This window comes from Cricetulus griseus (genome assembly GCF_003668045.3).
Source record: "Cricetulus griseus strain 17A/GY chromosome 1 unlocalized genomic scaffold, alternate assembly CriGri-PICRH-1.0 chr1_1, whole genome shotgun sequence".
Lineage (NCBI taxonomy): Eukaryota > Metazoa > Chordata > Mammalia > Rodentia > Cricetidae > Cricetulus > Cricetulus griseus.
This window is the reverse complement of record NW_023276807.1, coordinates 31769776-31789689: the sequence shown is the minus strand read 5'-3', so window position 1 is coordinate 31789689 and position 19914 is coordinate 31769776. Positions and strand designations below refer to the sequence as shown.

General features: G+C 45.2%; 1 protein-coding gene across 4 annotated transcripts in view; it reads left to right on the top strand.

The window, feature by feature from the left end:
* Positions 1–19914, top strand: part of Spats1 (spermatogenesis associated serine rich 1) — a 46461-nt gene that overhangs the window by 16043 nt on the left and 10504 nt on the right. For all 4 annotated transcript variants that reach the window (XM_035452857.1, XM_035452859.1, XM_035452858.1 and 1 more), the window contains 4 exons: positions 4753–4903; positions 6762–6913; positions 15496–15657; positions 18741–18861. In XM_035452857.1, coding sequence (XP_035308748.1) covers positions 4753–4903; positions 6762–6913; positions 15496–15657; positions 18741–18861 — 586 coding nt within the window. The remainder of the gene's footprint in view (positions 1–4752; positions 4904–6761; positions 6914–15495; positions 15658–18740; positions 18862–19914) is intronic.

Genomic DNA, 19914 nt, shown 5'->3' with positions numbered 1-19914 from the left:
GTGAGCATTAAATGTGACCTCAGGATGCCTCCCCTGCCCAGGCACTGATGCTAATGTTGACAGTTGTCTGGGGAAGTCAGTTCCCTCCCCATGCCCAGCTCCCAGCTCCTGCCACCTTTTGTTGCCTAGCTCAAAAGCTGTGGTGAGGATTCATACACTCCTCCAGTTCACCATTCACCAGGAGACCTGCTGTAATGAATGCCAAGTAAGCTACGATTCTCTAAAACACTGTAGGATGAGAGAAGATGACACTGTCTAAAAAAGCAAAGTGGGGGTGGGGTGGGTGGAGAAATAGCCCAAGTGGGGGTCGAGAGGCCTTCTTGCTCTTGCTGAGGACCTGAGTTCATTTTCCAGCACTGGCTTCAGGAGGTTCACAACCACCTGTAACTCCAGCTCCCTCTTCTGGCCTCCATAGGCAACTACATTCATGTATACACATTACCCCTCCCCCCCCACCCCCCCATGCACACACATATTTTTGTTTTGTTTTTCAAGATAGGGTTTCTGTCCTGGAACTCGACCAGGCTGGCCTTGAACTCACAGAGATCTGCCAGCATCTGCTTCAGGAACACTGAGATAAAAGGTGTGCCGCACCACTGTTGGTCTTTAGATCTCAAACTCACAGAGATCCTGTCTCTGCCTCCCACCAGGATTAAAGGCATGCACCACCACCACCTGGTGGGATGTAGCACTTTAAAAAATCTCCCTGAATCCTGCCGATTATGGTGGTGCCGACCTTTAATCCTAGCAACTGGGAGCCATAGGCAGTAGGATCTCAGTGAGTTAGAGGCCAGCCTGGTCTACAAAGTGATTTCTAGGACAGCCAGAGCTCTGTTACACAGAGAAATCCTGTCTCAAAAAAACCACCCTCCCCTAAATGTGGCATTGGTGGCACATGCCTTTAATCCCAGCACTTGGGAGGCAGAGGCAGGTGGATCTTTGTGAGTTCGAGGCCAGCCTGGTCTACAGAGTGAGTTCCAGGATAGGCTCCAAAGCAATACAGAGAAACTTTGTCTCGAAAAACAAACAAACAAACAAACAAACAAAAAAACCCAAACAAACAAACAAAACAAAACAAAAAACCCAAAACCTAAAACAAACAAAACAAAACAAAAAAACCCAACCAACCAAACAAACAAAAAACAACCCCCAAAACCACCCTCCCCACAAAAACCTCCCAAACTCCTCCAACACAGACAAAATATGTGTGAAAGGGCAAACCCCTCTGGTGTGTGTGTGTGTGTGTGTGTGTGTGTGTGTGTGTGTGTGTGTGTGTGGAGGTCAGAGGACAACTTTTAGAAATTGATTCTTCCTTCTGCCTTGCTGAGGCAGGGTCTCTCTTTTCTTTGTACTCCAGACTACCTGGCCTGTGAGCAATAAGGACAATTCTCCTGTCTCTACCTTCCATCTTACTGAAGGAGTTCTAGAATTAAAATGTGTGCATGCCACTACATCTGGCTTTAAAACATAATTGTATAATTATTACTATTGTGTGTATATATGTGTGTGTGTTTCACCTTGAGGAGGACAGATGACAAGTTTGTGGTGTCACTTCTCTCCTTCCAAGTTTACATGGGTCTTGGGGGGATAGAACTTAAGTCACTAGGCTTGCATGACAAGTGCTGGTCCCCTGCTGAGCTACCTCGTGGTTGCATTCTGAAGGTAGAGCTGGTGTCACCAGCTCTTCAGGCTGCAAGAGGTTTGCGATAGTTGTTATGTCTTTTCTGTGTGAGCCCCGGAGCATGAAAAATGCCCTCATAGCTTGGAAGGACGTTCTGGAGACAAATGAGGAACATCCATGTTTTCATTGCACTGGGGTCATTATTAGGTAGAAAATGTGGACATCAATGGCCAAGTTGGAAAATGATTTAGTAGCCAGATTTTTTGAATAAGGTGTAGGAATACCATGAATACCAATTAGTCTTTGAATGTGCCCATGCCACAGTATAATTAAAACCTATATCAAAGTCTAAAGTAATACCTCAATAGGGATAAAGTAAAGATTCCAGCTCATCTGGACTGGAGAGCTGGCTCCGTGGTTAAGAGCACTTGCTGCTTTTGCAGAGGACCTGAGTTCGATTCTCAGCATCCACATTGGGTGGCTCACAGCAATCAGCAACTCCAGTTTTAGGGGATCTGATGCCCTCTTCTGGACTTCTCGGCAACCAGTATTCACATGGTGCATATATTCACACTCGTTAATTGACAGCCTTTGTTTTATGTGCATAAATGTTGTTAAAATTGATGGTGCCTTATACTCAGTGAAATACAGCATTTGCATTTAAGAATCCAAGTTTCTAATTACTGTTTTAGTTAAATCCCATAGGTTTTGGTGTGTGGGACCCAAGTTCATTGTACCTTAATGTGATTTCCATTATGATTTCTTCTTGATGAATTATTCAGCAGTGTGGTTTGAGCTCCCAAGCTTACAGTGGGGTTTTGGCTTGGGGATGTCTTTATTGTTGATTTCTAATTGTGTTGTGTTGAGGTCTGGGTGGAGTCCACATGCCATTTTTTGGCTCTTTTGTGGCCTAAGATAAAGATGGTTCCTTCCCTGGTTGCTGGAGACTGTCCTGCCCTCCTCACAGCTCTGTTGCTTTCTGGTCCAGTTCCCTGGCCTTGACTTTATTACAGCTGTTCAAACCTCTGGCAACCATTGGCCTCACTGTACCTAAGGCTACTCTGGGTTCTGGCTCTCAGTGCTCTGGGAGTCTGTAGATGTCACAGGACTCTGTCCTGTGCCACACCCCAGAAAACCTGAAAACAGGGTGGAGGGAAAGTAGCTCAGCTGACCTTCGAGGTTTGTAATCACAGGCATCATCCCCTGAAGGCTGTGGTATGTTTCCACCTGTGCCAGTCACAGCACAAAGGTGTGAAGTCTGTGGTGTGTGCCCACTCCTTTCATCCCCTCCCCCCCCACCCCGACTTCCTCCTCCTTCCTTTCTCTCTGTCTCTGTCTTTCTCTCATCTCTTTTCTTCTGTATTTCTTTCTTTCTTTTTTTTCAAAAATTTCTGAGACAGGGTTTCTCTGTATAGCCCTGGCTGTCCTGGAACTCTGTATACCAGGCTGGCCTCAAGCTCATAGAGATCTGCCTGCCTCTGCCTCCCGAGTGCTGGGACTAAAGGCGTGCACCATCACAGCTTGGCCTGTATGATTTTCTTTTTTCTTTCTTTCTTTCTTTTTTTTTTCATAGTATTTATTTATTTATTTATTTATTTATCATATATACAGTCTTCTGCCTGCATGTCAGCAGAGGGCACCAGATCTCATTCAAGGTGGTTGTGAGCCACCATGTGGTTGCCAGGAACTGAACTTAGGACCTCTGGAAGAGCAGTCAGTGCTCTTAACCGCTGAGCCATCTCTCTAGCCCCTGGCCTGTATAATTTTCATATCACAAGTGTCCACCGAGCTTCTGTGCTCTATGAAATTATGCACAAAGAAGTCCAATGTCTACTCATCAAGCCTTTAATGAGCAATTGGAGGGTGAAGGGGTGGCTCAGCCAGTAAGAGCACTTGAGGCTCTTGCAGAGGGCTTGAGTTTGGTTTTCAGTGCCCATATCAGGTGGCTCAAACCATCTGTGTCTCTAGCTCCATGGGATCTGACGCCCTCTTCTGGCCTCCATGAGCAGCACTGCACACACATGGTGCACACACAGAATGCAGGGCATGCACACATACACATAACAACAATAAAAATAAATCTTAAAAAAGTAACTAAACCAGGCACATGCTGATGTAAAATGGTAAAGAACAGATGGACTTTTATAAAATATAAATCATGCAGCAAATTGAAAAGAATGGTTTTCCCTCCGTATGACAGCCATTATGGGTGACTGGGAGGTTTAGAATTATTTTCCTTCTTTTACTTTTTCCTCCTCCTTGAATTCTTTATGTAGCCAAGGGTAACCTTGAACTTCTGATTTTCCTGCCCACCTCCCAAGTGCTGGGGTCGCAGGCATGGGCTACCATGGCTGCTTTCTTCAGCGCTGGGAGTGGAACCCAGGGCTTCCTGCACACCAGGCAAGCATGCTATCAGCTGAGCTATGTCCTCAGCCCATGGAATTCTTTACATTCATTCACTCCAGTGCTGCTTGAGGTCTGAGTCATGCCAGGCGCTCTTCTAGATGCCACTGGGGCAAAGTTATGTTTGTGAATGACTGGTTAGATAATGGGAGGTGACCCATGAAGTTTCTTCAGGTCATGCTCACCAGCTGTGTTCATTCATCCCGTCATGAGCAAACCCTCTGGATGATTGTGCCAAGGCGTCCACATGGTGAATGTGCCACCTGGCTGCTTCAGACCTCTCCTCCACTCAGTGGTGGGCAGGTGAGCTCGTGGAGGCACAAGACATCCAGATTAGTGGCTGGGAGTTCAGACTGTGGCGTTACAATGTTGCCATCAAACTTGGGCCTAGATGTTCAGTTTTTCCCTGAATGTAGGCAAATGTGCAACCTTTGGACCTGTTTCCTCATTGTGTGTGTGTGTGTGTGTGTGTGTGTGTGTGTGTGTGTGTGTGTGTGAATACAGATGTGCTTGTGACACAGTGCCATGTGTAGGTTAGAGGACAACCCTCAGGAGACAGTTCTCTATTGCCACTTGTGAGATCTGGGGATTGAACTCAAGTTGTCAGGTCTGGCAGCAAGTCTCCTTTACCCACTGCGCCATCTCACCAGATCCCTCTCCTCCAGTTTTCAAATATAGGCTGTCAGGTATTTCAGCAATATACTCAAATGGTGACATCTATGTTGCAGATACCAAACACACTGATGGTCTAGAATCCAGTGGTTCCTTGGCCAGCAGCAGGATGGGCTCTGATAGAAGGAGCAGCCTTTTGTCTTCTGATAATGCTTGTCCGAGAGTCGATGAGCCACCAGGATCCACTGGATCGTTGATTCTTTCTAAGTAAGTGTGTGCGTGCGTGTGTGCGTGTGTGTGTGTGTGTGTGTGTGTGTGTGTGTGTGTGTGTGTGTGTGTGTGTGTTGAAATTAAGACAATATTGGGATGAATTATGAGCAAGAAGGGGATAGTCTGAGATCTGTGTGCACTGCTAGGCAAGAAGTTTGAGCTAGGCTACATAAGTTCAAATCCCAACTCTCCACTGATGATCTGTGTGAATTTGAGCAAATTGCATCACTTCTCTGGGCCTCTTTTTTTTTTAACATTTATTTATTTATCTCCTACCCCCATGTGTGTGCATGCATGCCATTTTGAATATGTGGAGGTCAAAGGACAATGAGTTACACACACACACACACACACACAAAGAATGAAAAAAAAATAAAGAATGAGCATCCTAAGAGATACAGTTAAGAGTATGATTACTGGGGCTGGAGAGATGGCTCACCTGGCTTTGGTTCCCAGAACCCATGTGGTGATTCTCAACCACCAGGAACTCCAGGGATCTGATGGCCTCTTCTGGCCACCATGGGCACTGTGTGTACATAGTACCCTTGCAATGCAGGTAAAACATTATATACACACACAAAATAAATCTTTAAAATACAATTTTATCCCTTTTTAAGTGCACAATGAAGTGGCACTAATTACATTCATAGTGTCTTACAACCATCGACACTGCCTATTTTTTAAAAAAAGAATATTTATTTATATTTTATACACATTAGTGTTTTGCCTGCTTGTATATTTGTGTCAGGGTGTCAGATCCCCTGGAACAGGAGGTACAGACAGTTGTGAGCTGCCATGTGGGTACTGGGAATTGAACCCAGGTCCTCTAGAATTCTGCCAGTGCTCTCAATTGCTGAGCCGTCTCTCCAGCCCCACCGCTGCCGATTTCCAAAACAACTCACCAATCCCAACACAGACCGTGTCACTGAAGGGTATCCCTTCCCCTTCAGCTGCTCTCTGCCCTTCCTTTAGTGGAGCCATATTGACTTGTCCTTCTACGTCTGGCTAATCTTTACTTCAAATCACCTTCTCTCGGCTCACCCATGTGGTAGCATGTGGCAGAGCCCCACTTTTTTGTAGACTGACTTGTATTCCTTTGTGTACCCTGAACTTCAATTATTCACCTGCCTGCTGACGAATGCTGGGAGTTATTCATTTTCTGCAATGCCCATAGGCAAGTGTCTGCCTGAGTTTCTGTTTTCTGTTCTTGTGGGTTTACACATAAGGGTAGAATTCCTGGATCATGGAGCAATTCCATGTATGAGGGGCTAGTGCCTTGATTTTTTTTTAAAAATTGATTTAAATATGTATGTATGTATATCCTATGCATGCTGGTGCTGCGGAGACCAGAAGAAGGCATCAGATTCTTAGAACTGGAGTTACAGGTGGGTGTGATCTACTATGTAGGTGCTGGGAATCGAACCCAGGTGTTCTATAAAATCAGCAAGTGCTCCTAATTGATTAGCCTGTTGTTTGTTTGTTTGTTTGTTTGTTTTTTAGAGACAGGGTTTCTTTGTATAGCTTTGGAGCCTATCCTGGCACTCGCTCTGTAGACCAGGCCGGCCTCGAACTCACAGAGATCTGCCTGCCTCTGCCTTCTGAGTGCTGGAATTAAAGGCGTGCGCCACCACCACCAGGCTAACCTGATTGTTTTAAAGCATGCATCTTTTTGCATCTTTTGATTACGTTTTAGTACCTTCAAGTTGTGAGTCAGTAAACTACACGTTCAGGGATTTTACAGAGAGTGAGGCCAGCCAGTTCTGTTACTGAGAACTCTGTGTGCCACTAGTATAAGATCAGTTTGGTTGCCAGTTTGAACAGAGAGGCAATTTTAACCCTGCCACTTGCCTTCCAGCAAAGCTTCAGAGATGGATCAGAAGTCCTCTTCCTCCTCCTCCTCCTCCTCTTCTTCCTCTGCACAGTCTAAGTGCCCCTCTCAAGTTTCACTGCCTGTATTCCAGAAGGAAATACATCCTGAGGAACTCAGCCTGCTTAAGTCACAGACAAGTGAGTAGGTCCCAGGCCTTCCTCCACAGGCCTCTGCCCCTGCGACCTTTTCAGAAATCTGTCATATTATGGACCAAGTCAGGGAAGACCTGCCCAGTGTCAGGCTTTTGGCATGTTTCCTCTTGGGTCCTCAGGATGGGTGTGTGGGAGGTGAATATGATCATACGGTTTTCATGCATGAAAGGCCTTAGTGTAAGTGCCATAAAAGGTATTAAGCAATATAGAAAGAAGTTCATAGACTATAAACCCTCTCTTATTCAATATTCTCCAACGATATTCTTCCCTATAGCTGTGAAGAGCTGAATTTTGAAATATGTACACCTGAGTACATACACAAGCAGTCATGTGTTGTATAATGCAGCTTTAGCCAATAGTGGTCTGCATATATGACAGTGGTTCCACCAAAATATGATGTGGCTGAAAGCTTCCCATGGCCTGGTGATGTCATAACACACACATGACTTGTGCCTGTGGTGATACTGGTGGCCAGTCCTATAAAAACATAGCACACACATCCTATCTGACAATGATAAATAACCTTACCACTGGTTTAGATATTTAGTATACTACACTATACCAGCATTGTAAAGTACTCTCTCTACTTATTATGAGAAGGTAAGGGGTCTGGGCAAGGCAGTTTAGTGGGCAAAGGCCCTTGTGTCTAAGACTGAGTTTTGATCCCCAGAAGGCACATGCTGGAAGGGAAGAACTGACTCCTGGAAGTTGTCCTCTTGGTCTGCAACACACATGCATGCACACACGAGTGCACAGAATACAATGTTAACCATACAACAGCATGCTGGGCTACACGGCTGCCTCACACATTTTGCTTAGGGTGCCTCTTGATATTATCAAGAAACCATATGGGTGAACAACTGTACTAATTCCTTTTCACACCGGTGAAGCAGCACCTTAAAAAAGAAGACTCATTTTGCCGGGTGGTGGTGGTGCACGCCTTTAGTTTCAACACTCGAGAAGCTGAGGCAGGCAGATCTCTGTGAGTTCAATGCCAGCCTGGTCTACAGAGCGAGTTTCAGGACAGCTAGGGCTGTTACACAGAGAAACCCTGTCTCGATAAAACAAAAAACAACAACAACACAAATAAATAAAAAGGTTCGTTTTGACTCAACAGTCCACATGGTGGTGGGGACACATGGCAGCAGGGTTGGGAGGCAGTTGCTCACACTGTGTCAACCGTCAGAAAGGAGAGGGCTGTTGGTGGGAATGGCTGGTACTCAGTTTGTTTCTCCTCTTCATTCAATCTAGGGTTCAGTCCACAGCCAAGCCTTCCTACTTCAGCTAGCCCAATCTAGAAGCTCTCACAGATGTGCTCAGAGCTGTGTCTCCTAGGTGGCTCTGGATTTCATCAAGGTGACACCAGAGCTACCACACTGACCTCTTTGTGTATGTCTGTGTAAGGACACTGTGGTATTCAAAGGAGAACGAAGCAGCCTAATGACACATTTCTCAAGTCATCAAGTGACACACATGAGAATATCTGAGCTGTGGTATACAAAGTATTTTCCCTCACAGACCTTTTCCTGACTGTTTGCATTGGTTATTTTTCTTTTCCTAAAAGATTTATTATTTTTATTTTATGTATGTGAGTGTTTGTTTGCATGTATGTATGTGCATCTGGTCTGTGTTTGGTGTCCAAGGTGCGGAGAACTGAACCTGAGTCCTCTGGAAGAGCAGTCAGTGCTCTCAACTGCTGAGCCCTCTCTGCAGCCCCAGTATTAGCTATGTTTCTCTTGCTGTGATAATATACCATGACCAAAAACAACTTAGGGGGGAAAGATTTATTATAGCTTACGGTTTCAGAGGGATAGACCCCAGAATGCTAGGGAAGCAGAGAGGAAGCAGTGGGGGTGGAAAATAGGAAGCCATAGAACCCCAGTAATGTACTTCCTTCATTGGGGGTGGGGGTGGGGGTGATCGTGAGGGCTGGGGGAGGGGATAAGAAAATGGCTCAGTAGGCAAAGTGCATGCCACACAAGCATCAGGACCAGAGTTTAGATCACAGCACCCATGTAAAAAAGCTGTGCCTGTAATCCCAGCAGGAAAGCAAGGGTAGGAAGGTCCCAGCCAGTCAAATGGGTAAGCTCTGTCCAGTGAGAGACCCTGTTTCAAAAAGTAGGATGGAAGGGGGCTGTGTAGATGGCTTAGCTGCTAAGAGTACTGGCTGCTCTTAAAGGACCTAGGTTTGATTCCCAACACTCACATGGTGGCTAACAACTGTAACTCCAGTTCCAGGAGTTGAAAGACCCTCCAGAGGCTCAGGCCCCCAGGATCTCAGCTCAGGACCACAGCAACCCCAATCACCAGGTGGAGGAGAAAGCTTGATGCAAACAGCAAGAGGCTTTATTGCAGTTGTTTAACGAGCTAACCCCATGTTAGCTCGGGCCTTTCATCCATCCACCATGGCAGATGGCTGGGAAAGACTCTGTGAAGCCATGGCATAGAGATCTTATAGGGCAGCATAAGGGAGTGTCTAGGAGTACACACAGGCTCAGGATTGGTGTGCCTCCAGGCTTGGAGGGTTTGCCCTGTGCTGATTGGTCAACTGGTTGTTATGGCCCATAGGCCCTCCCAGGGTGGTTGCTATGCTCTACACGTCATTGCTGTGCACTTGTCCATAAAGCACACCCAGATCCGTAAAGCATAGCGCCACCAGCTAACTTCTGATTGGTTCCTTGCCACGAGGCAGGCATCTGACCTCCTAGTGACCAAGGCAAGGTCAGGCAAGCATGTGTTAGGTTGTTATGGCTGCTGAAATGGGGAGCTGGTCCCTTCATTCCCCCATTTTCTTTTAGGAGATTCCAATCATGGAATTGCTGTCTCTCCAGCATCCCCATCAGGGAGTGAGAGATATTGGCGTCCCCTATGTAAGAGAGTTCCTTTTGATTTAGCATTTCAACCAGGGAAAATGGGCAACGTATTCTTTCCCATGCTACTTCCTGTTGGCTTTGGGAAAAAGTTAGGGACCCAAGAAGGCTAAAATGCTAGTCAAAAGCAAAAAGGGAATTTAGGCAATGGGGAATCCATCAGAAGCTTCTGGTTGGCAGACTCTGTTGCAGAGACAGGGGGTGTCCACATCAGCTGGACTGGTTCACATCCACAGCAAGTCCAGGGCTCGCAGTCTACTTAGGAACAGCCTGTAGTTAGCAACTGATACTCAGATGTCTGCCAGAAGCAGAAACCTGTTTAAGACATGTTTAAACTAGGAACAGAAGTTAAAACTTATTTACTGAAACCCACAGTGCAGAAAAAAGCAGATATCTGGATATCTGTTCAAACAGCAGGAACAGATTTATAACTTTGAGTCCTAGCAAAAACTACAGATTTGGACTAGAAGCATGTACATTTGTCTTCTGTCCAGAGAGTTAGGCATGGATTGGACAGAGGTGCTTTAGCCTGATGAAAAACCCTTTAAGTTTATACTTAGATGACAACCAAAATAAACCTAAATACCTTTAACTTGTGCCTGAACAGTAGGTACTCATTACTTTATCAGCTACCAAGCCGACTATAGTCTATAGTGGATCTGACTGCCTGATGCTGTCAAGCTGACAACCATTAATAATTTCAGAGATCTGAGAAGGGTAAATTTTATACAGTTTCCGAATCTACTAAAAAGCAACAGAAGCCAGTTAGAAGACAGTCCATATACAGTTAGCCATACCCAAGTCTCTCCATTATTGTTGGAGGCAGAAGTCTCAAAGAACAGCAATCTTCACCAGGCCTGTAAGATGAGAGGTTTTTGTTTTTGTTTTTGTTTTTTTTTTCATGTGGAAGAGGGACATGGAAAAGACTGACCTTGCTTTGTCTAGGCAAAGGGGGTGCAATCAATTTTCCAGTGTCCAGCAGTTTTGTCTACAGTCAGGTTCTGGCAGGCAACAGGTGTCATATTTGAGCATCTCGCTCACTGGTCAGCGTCCTCATCATCCAGGTGCAGGAACTGGGGTGCCTCATAATCTTCTTTGGAATCTTTGGGTCACTGTCAGGATCTGGCAGTCTGTCTGATATTATAAACTTTTAAAACAACATTTTAAATGCCATATTCTGCAGGTCTCTGAAGCATTAGCGGTCTGTCTGTTTTAGTTACTTGCCTTAAGCACATAGGTGGCTAGGTAAAGCCTTATTTCTGTAATTAATTAATTTTTCAGTCTGACTGTAACTGGTTTTAACTTAGTAAAATAGTTGGAACTTAGCACAGTTGAATTTAAATTGCATATAGTTACTTTATATTCCTTAAACAGTAGCTACTGAAGGGACCAGCTCCCCACTTCCGCAGCCATGACAGTAACACGTGCTGGCTATGACCTTGCCTTAGTCACTAGAGGTCAGATGCCTGCCTCGTGACAAGGAACCAATCAGAAGTTAGCTGGTGGCGCTATGCTTTACGACTCTGGGTGTACTTTACGGACAAGTGCACAGCAATGATGTGCAGAGCATAGCAAACACCCTGGGAGGGCCTATGGGCCATAACAACCAATTGGCCAATCAACACAGGGCAAACCCTCCAAGCCTGGAGTCACACCAATCCTGAGCCTGTGTGTACTCCCAGACACTCCCCTTACGCTGCCCTACAAGATCGCTCCGCAGCTGGTTTGAGGTGTCTTTGCTAGCCATCCGCCATGGCGGGTGGGTGAAAGACCTGAGCTAACATGGGGTTAGCTCGTTAAAAACAATAAAGCCTCATGCAGTTTGCATCAAGCTCTGGAATCTGCCAGGTGATTGGGGTGACCGAGGTTGTGGCCTGGGACACCGGATACCTGAGTTTTTCCGGGGGTCTAACATTTGGGGGCTCGTCCTGGATTTGTGACCACCCCTCACCTGAGTGGATTAGATCTTGGAAGTAAGATGATTTGAGCTTAGCCGGGTGTTGGTGTCGCACGCCTTTAATCCCAGCACTCAGGAGGCAGAGGCAGGCAGATCTCTATGAGTTCGAGGCCAGCCTGGTCTCCAGAGCGAGTGCCAGGATAGGCTCCAAAGGTACATAGAGAAACCCTGTCTCGAAAAACCAAAAAAAAAAAAAAAAAGATGATTCGAGCTCACAACTTATATGTTCAATGTTCTGTATGTCTCCTGCTGTTTTGTTGGTTTGGTGCCATGACTTGAATTTGATTTGACCTGCGCAGGACTCGTATTTGTACTGGTATTCGGACCTCAGGGGGAAACAGACGTGTTGTTTAGACTCTGAAGTCCCGCCCTGGACGAAAGTCCAACGGTTGTTTGTAATTTTGGTTTGGGGCACCATTCCTCTGCCGCACAGTTTATCCTGTCTGATGTCTGTCCTGTTTTTTCTGTTTGTGTCTGTCTCTGTACTAACCACCCCCCTCAGTCTGACTTTTGACCACTGGTCTCTCCCCTGAGCACGTGGAGCTCGGGTGGGTGAGCTATCTGGTCTGATTTGGATGTTCTAAAAAAAAAAAGGCCTTAAAGTTATTAAAAACTATGGAAAGGACTTTGATAAACATTTTTATGTTGACTGAGAAATGAGAATGTAGTAAAGTGATAGAAAAAAAAGGGAAAGAGAAATTTGTCTAAGAATGTCTAAGAAAATCGGAGGAGTAAACCAAGGGTATATAGAAAGTTATAGAGGGTTAAAGCAAGTCATAGAAGGTCAGAGGAAAGATTGTTAAAAGAGAAAAATGTAAACTGTTTGTTATGGTTTCTCATGTCTACAAATAGTAAATTTTAAAAAATGGTAATATAAATTAAAATTTTAACCATATTAAGCTAATTCTGTTTAAAAAGTCCTGTTTATTTCTCAAGTAATTGCTCAAGTCATTGCTGTGCACTTGTCCATAAAGCACACCCAGAGCCGTAAAGCATAGCACTACCAGCTAACTTCTGATTGGTTCCTTGCCACGAGGCAGGCATCTGACCTCCTAGTGACCAAGGCAAGGTCAGGCAAGCACGTGTTAGGCTGTTATGGCTGCCGAAATGGGGAGCTTGTCCCTTCAGAGTCAATGCCCTTCTCTGACTTCCCTGGGCACTAGGCCTTCACGTGGTACCCAGACATACTGTTGTCCCCAGACACTGAAACCCCCAAACTACCAAGAGATCAGATTTTATGCAAAAGCAGAGAGTCTTTTTAGTTTACAAGTTAACTAGGGTCCTCTGTCTATCGACACAGCGGATGGAGTAGGAGGGACTCTGAGCAGCACTGGGGCAGGACATTGTTGTGCCCAAGTTGTGAGGATCTCCAAAGACCACCATGGAGACAGATCCACTGAACTGTAAAAGCAAGGTTTTATTATTTCATCCAACCATGACAGGGACCTGGCTGGCTGGCTGACTGAGCAGCCACCAGAGAAAGCGATGTTCCCTGTCTACTGCTAGGTTTTAAAGACAAAAGTTACAGGATTACATCAGTAGGTATTGTTATTTTGTAAAAGTTTAAAAATATAAGAAAAGAAACTGTGACACGAACTAGAGAGTACATTAACCATAGTTTATTCCAGGTGGGGGAGGGGGAGAGCGAGATCGAGAGTGGGAGGGAGGGAGGGAGGGAGGGAGGGAGAGAGAAAGAGAGAGTAAGAGAGAGATAGGAAAGTAAGAGAGAGAGAGTGAGAGAGCAAAGAGGAAGATAAGAGAAGAGTAAATGGGCGGGGCGGGGGGGGTTGGTCTTTTAAAGGAGTCCTTTACACCTGCGTGCAGACTAGTTCTCATAAAACCCTAGGCTGACCAGGGCACTGCCTGAGTGGATTCTGCCAGGTTACAGGGCCAGGCCAGTGTAAAGCCTGAACCTTTCAGGTATAGGTTGGTTTCTGATTGGTTGACATTTGGGAACAATTAGGAGAATTTTTCAAAGTCATATTTTGGCATGAAATACCTGTGGACCAATTATTCTCATTGGTCAGTGCTGAGAGGGAACATTCTGTGGTTTCTATGGCTTTGTCTTGTTACCTGCAGGTGGCCTGTTGTTCATAGATACCAATAGTTTTCAGAACTGTATTCTGGAGACTACGGGGGAGGTTTTGGTCTCTCCTGGAGTTTCTTTTGTGGCCAAACAGTTCCCAGGAACCAAATATCTAGGAGGCTGGAGGGGGGGGTCCTGAAGTTTCTTTGTGTTCAGTTTTGGCCCTAGGCTACAGGTGGACAGGGCTGGTGCAGGGGATCTGGAGTTTCCTTATGTCAGAGGCCTGCATGTCTTTTCTGTAGCCTGTCATGACTGCTAAAGCAGGGGTCTGAGTGAGGGTCTGGTCCCTTTATTTCTCTCTAGGATGAATAATAAGAGTTGAATGGGAACTTAAGACTTTGTCACATTTATACAATTTCTCCCCAGTGTAAATTATTAGAAGTGAATCCTTTAGTTTACTCCTTTCAGGCATATATTGGGGTAGAGCAAGGGGAATGTCTTGGGGGGGTCCAGTCTTAGGTTTGGTGCATCTCCGGGCTTGGGCAACCTATCCTGAGTTGAATGGTCAGCTGCAGTTGCAGAAAAGTTGCTATGCCCGGAGGCCCTTCCAGGACAGTTGCTATGCCCTGCACACCACTATTATCAGTAAAGCACATCTGGAGCCCGCCAGCTAACTTCTACTCCTTGCCACATGCAGAGTATCTGGCACTTGCTTCCTAGTGATTAGGGCAGGGTTGGGCAAGGTCAAAGGCTCAGCACATGTGCTGAGTCAGGGGCCTACATCTTGCTGGGTGTTTTCTGTAGCCTGTCATGGCTGCCAAAGCAGGTGGCTGGGTGAGGGTCTGTGCCCTTCAATACAAGCAGGCAAAACACCCTGAAAAGTTTCTACACCTGGATAAGTCTCTCCGCTGATACAGCAATCCAAATCAGATCAAATCAAACTGAATTAGAAAAAGCCCACTGTTAATGGATACAGCACTCCTAGAAGGCCTTCCAGCCCCCCAGAGAGGAGACAGGAAAGGGAGACGGTAAAAACCACAAGTCTGGTTTCTGGGGAACAGTTTAAATACCCTGTGGGAGTGGTCTTGAGCATCTCTGGGGGAGGGGTCATCATTTGGTGGGATTTCTGAGATGCAGCAGGGTTTGGAGGGAGATAGGGAAGGGGCTTGGGTGAAGCTTCCACCTTAACACACCCATGCACACACAAAAATAAATATTAAAAAAAGATGAAAAAGCAATTGAGGAAGACATTGATGTTGACCTGTGGTACATAAACTCACAAGTACACCTACACATATGTACCTACCCAAACATACATGTACACACACACACACACACAAAAGAGTTCAAGTCAACCTAGACTACATAGTGAGACTGTATCTAAATGCCAAAAGAGTGTGAGGGCTGGAGAGATGGCTCAGTGGCTAGTAGCACTGTCTGCTTTTCAGTGGGTCTGGATTGGGTTCCTGGCACCCACATGGTGGCCCATAACTGCCTGTAACTGCAGTTCCAGGAAGATCCAGGCCCTCTCTGGCCTCTGTGGGCACTGCATGCCTGTGGTCCACATACATACTTGCAGGCAAATACTCTTCCACATTTTTAAAAAAGTGTGTATGTGAGAAGGCTAAATAGAGCTTGAGGAGTTTTTACATCTTGTCTAATTGTATTGAGGGCAGAGAGCAGGGCTAATGAAAAGGTTTCTGATATCTTGCAGAAGACGGGCATCGTCCTGAGTGGACATTTTATCCAAGGTTTAGCAGCAATATCCACACCTACCACACTGGAAAGCAGTGCTTCTTCAGTGGGGTTTTCCGGGGCAACAGGAAGTCTGTGGCGGAGAGCACCGTGGACAAGAGCCTTGGGAGGAAGAAATATGGTAATATGTCTCATTCCATCCAAGATGAAACAAACAACAAACAGACAACAAGCTCTCAGTTGTGACTCTGTGGATTCTGATTTCTCTGCCTGGGGACAGCTCTGCAGGGTCACCCTGTTGCCCACAGTGCAGCCAGGAAGAGAGGAAGGCAGAGAGCCTAGTTCACAGGCGACACTTTCTTAATGAAGGACTCAGAATGCACACCGATCCACACTTTTGTCTTTCTCTAGCTTTCATGAAATGCTAACGGGACATTTAAGTCACCAAATGAGTCACTTCAGATCATTAGTAGAAGCCTCATTGAAGTCCCAAGAAAATCCTGTGTGTTTCAGTTAGATGCCACTGGTAATGTAAGCCTTAGCATGAAGTATACAGTGTTAGTTTTAATTAAAGACAACTAAGATGAAATATTATACATACACCATATTCAAATCCATGGATTACCTTGGTTTATAACCTGGTGAATTATCTGCCCCTACTCTCTCAGAATAGACTTCTCAAAAAGATCCTAAGATGTTGCTGCGCACTGGGCCATTTTTGGCACCTCCTTATAGAAATACCCATGTAGGAGGAGGCAGCCATCACCTCAGTGATGAATAAGGTTTCTGTAGACGCTGTGCAAAGAGGAGTAAGCAGCAGCTTCTCTTGTAAAACTCATGTAAAGGGCAAATGGATTTTCAAATTATGGTTGGCTTTATCTGGAGAAAGAACCATCCCGGGGACCCTGCAAGCATGGCTATTGATGTGGGGTCCTCACGGGATCCCCGTGCCTTGTCCAGACCCTAAACTTCCTGTTCAGCACGAGGAAATGCAGGGCTGCAGAGGTGGCTCAGTGGTTAAGAGCCCTGGCTGCTCTTTCCGAGGACCTGATTCTATTTCCAGCACCCACATGGTGGCTCACAGCCATCTATAATTCCAGTTCTAGGGGAATCCAATGCTCTCTTGTGATCTCTGTGGCCACCAGGCACTCATGTAGTACACAGACATACCTGCAGGCAAAACACTCATACACTTAAAATTTAAAAAAAAAATCAGAGGAAATGCAGGCTGGAGAGATGGATGCTGCACAAGGCTGAAGACCCAAGTTCTGATCCCCAGAGCCCCCACAAAAGTCAGGCGCAGGGGTCATCCACTGGAACCCTGGAACTGAGGGAGCTGAGACAGATGGACTCTTGGAGCTCACTGGCCAGCCTATATAGACAAATGAGTTCAGTGAGAGACTCTGAGTCAAAAAATAAGAAAAAAAGCAATTGAGGAAAACATTCAGCATTGGCCGTTGATGTCCACAGGTAGAACCGCACATTCATATTGCACACCTATGTGCACATGTACACACATACTATATATATATACATATACACACACACACACACACACACACACACACACATGTGTATAATATACACCCAAGTACATTTAGAAAGCCGTGCTTGCCTCTGTTCTTTTATTTCTAAATCCCTTTTTAAGCTTTTGCCAAATTTTAAGTGGAAGTTCATGCCACACGTTGAGGGTACCATTTTGTTAGGTACATTCTTCCTGCCAGGTTCTGCAGCTGCCTTTGAGCACCCAAATAAACACACAAGACTTATATTATCAAACTGTTGGCCGCTGGGTATGGCTTCTTCTTCTTCTTTTTTTTTTTTTTTTTTTTTTTTTTTTTGGTTTTTTCGAGACAGGGTTTCTCTGTGTAGTTTTGGAGCCTATCCTGGCACTCGCTCTGGAGACCAGGCTGGCCTCAAACTCACAGAGATCCGCCTGGCTCTGCCTCCCGAGTGCTGGGATTAAAGGCGTGCGCCACCAACGCCCGGCCTGGGTATGGCTGCTTATTGGCTAGCTCTGTCTAAGTTATAACCCATTTTTAATAATCTAAGTATCTCCACAGGGTCTTATCTTACCGGAGAGAGTCCGGACCTGTTTCTCCTCTGGCATCCTACATGGTGTCTCTCCCTCCCTGCCTACATTTCCCAGAATCCTCCTTGTCTCCAATCCCACCTGCCATCCTGCTTCATTGGCCACAGTGCTTTATTCATCAACCAATAAGATAAACATATGTACAGAAGACATTCCCATCATCCTCCTGTAGCCACACCTTAGACCTTTAGGTCTTGTGACTTACTAGAGACAGTTTTGAACTCTCTGACCTTGAGCCAAGATGAAGTGGAGCCATCTTTATGGGCCCCAACACCTGACTCCTTTTCGGTTTTTTTTTGTGGTGCTGGAAATTGAACCGAGGGCCTTATATATGCTAGATGAGTGAACTGTATTCCCAATCCTCCGTGTTTTCCTTTTGTTGTTAGATTTTTATTATCATTTGAAAATTTCACACATGTATATAGTGTGTCTTGATCATACTCACACCTCACCTCCCACCTCCAATCTTCTTGGGCCCCCCTTCCCCCACCCTATCACATCTTCTGGCCAGCTTTATTTTATTTTATTTTTTGGTTTTTTGGAGACAGGGTTTCTCTGTGTAGCTTTGTAGACCAGGCTGGTCTTGAACTCACAGAGATCCGGACTGCCTCTGCCTCCTGAGTGATGGGATTAAAGGCTGGCCCAACCCTATTTTTTTCTTTTAAAAAAAATTAGTTTTTTTTTTTTTTTTTTTTTTTAGCCTTCGACTGGGGCTGCCCATATGTGTGAGGTCATCCATGGGTGTGGGGAACCTGCCAGTGGCCATACTCTTAAATAAAAGTGACAATAGATTCTCAGGTCTAGGGCCTTGGAAACTACCCCCAATCTATGTGAAATTTTAATTGGCTTGACCTTATGCAAATCTTGCATAGCTACTGTGAGTGCCTGTGTACAATCGCCATACCACGTCCAGGGGACCATATTTCACAACACTTCTCACTACCCTCTAGCTCTTACCTTCTCTCCACTCCCTCTTCCTCAGTCTTCCATGTTTTAAAATAATCATATTTGATAACATAGTGTAGGGGAAAAAGTCACCGGGAACTTGACTTTCCTAAGGCAGGGTGACAAGAACTTCATCTCACAATAAGCATAGAGATACTTGATTGTCACTGTAATGTCACTGCTTTGGCTTCAGCCCTACATGTGATGTTTTCAAACGTTTCCCACAGACATTGATCCCAGAAATGGAATCCCGAGGCTAACACCAGGGGATAATCCGTACATGTTCCCAGAACAGAGTAAAGGGTTCTTCAAAGCAGGAGCAACTCTGCCGCCAGTCAACTTCTCGCTGTGAGTGCATGCTCTTTCCAGAGGAGTCTATTAACTGTCAAGGAGTCCAATGTCTGCTGCTGCATATAGATTAGTGCTATTTAATTAACTGGTTATTTATTTTAGTTATGTATTCTGGTGTGTGTGTGTCTGTGGGTGTGTGTGTTGTGAGCACTTATGTGTGCATGTGTGTACACTCCTGCGTGTGCAGATGGAAGCCAGAGGAAGACATTGGGTGTCTTCCTCAATTGTTCTCCACCCTATGGCTTAGACTGGACTCAAAGTGACAATAGACAAAACTCAAAGCATTTTGAGTTTTGACTGAACTCAAAGCATTTTGGCCTGGCCAGTGAGCTCCTAGATCTGCCTGTGTCTGCCCCCTAATGCTGGGGTCACAGCACACATAGTTGTGCCTGCCTTTTTATGCTGGTGCTGGGGATTTGTTCTGTTGCTTTCATAGCAAGCCTCCTACCCACTGAACCATTTCCTAGTCCTTCCTTGTATAGAAATTATTTTTTAAGGGGTGGATAACAATAAGATATGATGGAGTGAAAAATTCCTTAAGAAGTTCATATTTAGTTAATTTGTGACTATACACATTGTGGAATTGAAATAATAAAAGACACAAAAAGGGCTGGGGATATAGCTTATTGGTGGTGTGGACATAGGCAAGGCCTTAACTTCAAACTCCAATAGCATATATATGTGTATATGTATGTATAGTGTATCACTGGGAGGGGAGTATTTGGGGGAAGGAAGAGGGATAGTGGGTAGGGGGGTAAGGGAGGGTGATGGATGATTGAATATGATCCAGTTCCAATGATACACATGTATGGAAACAGGAAACCCATTATATTATACTTTCAAAAGCTGATAGAACAAGAAAGAAGTAGTTGCTCATTAGTCTGATTTCTATTACCACATACTTGGAGACTTCAGAACTTTCAGACCCAGTCTGATCGCTAGTGACTAGTACATAGGTTGACATTAAATGTGGAGGTGAACTTAGGAAAATATGATCAAAGAACAGTCATTCAACTAAAAAGGAAAACAGCTGTTTTGAGAGTCAATGAC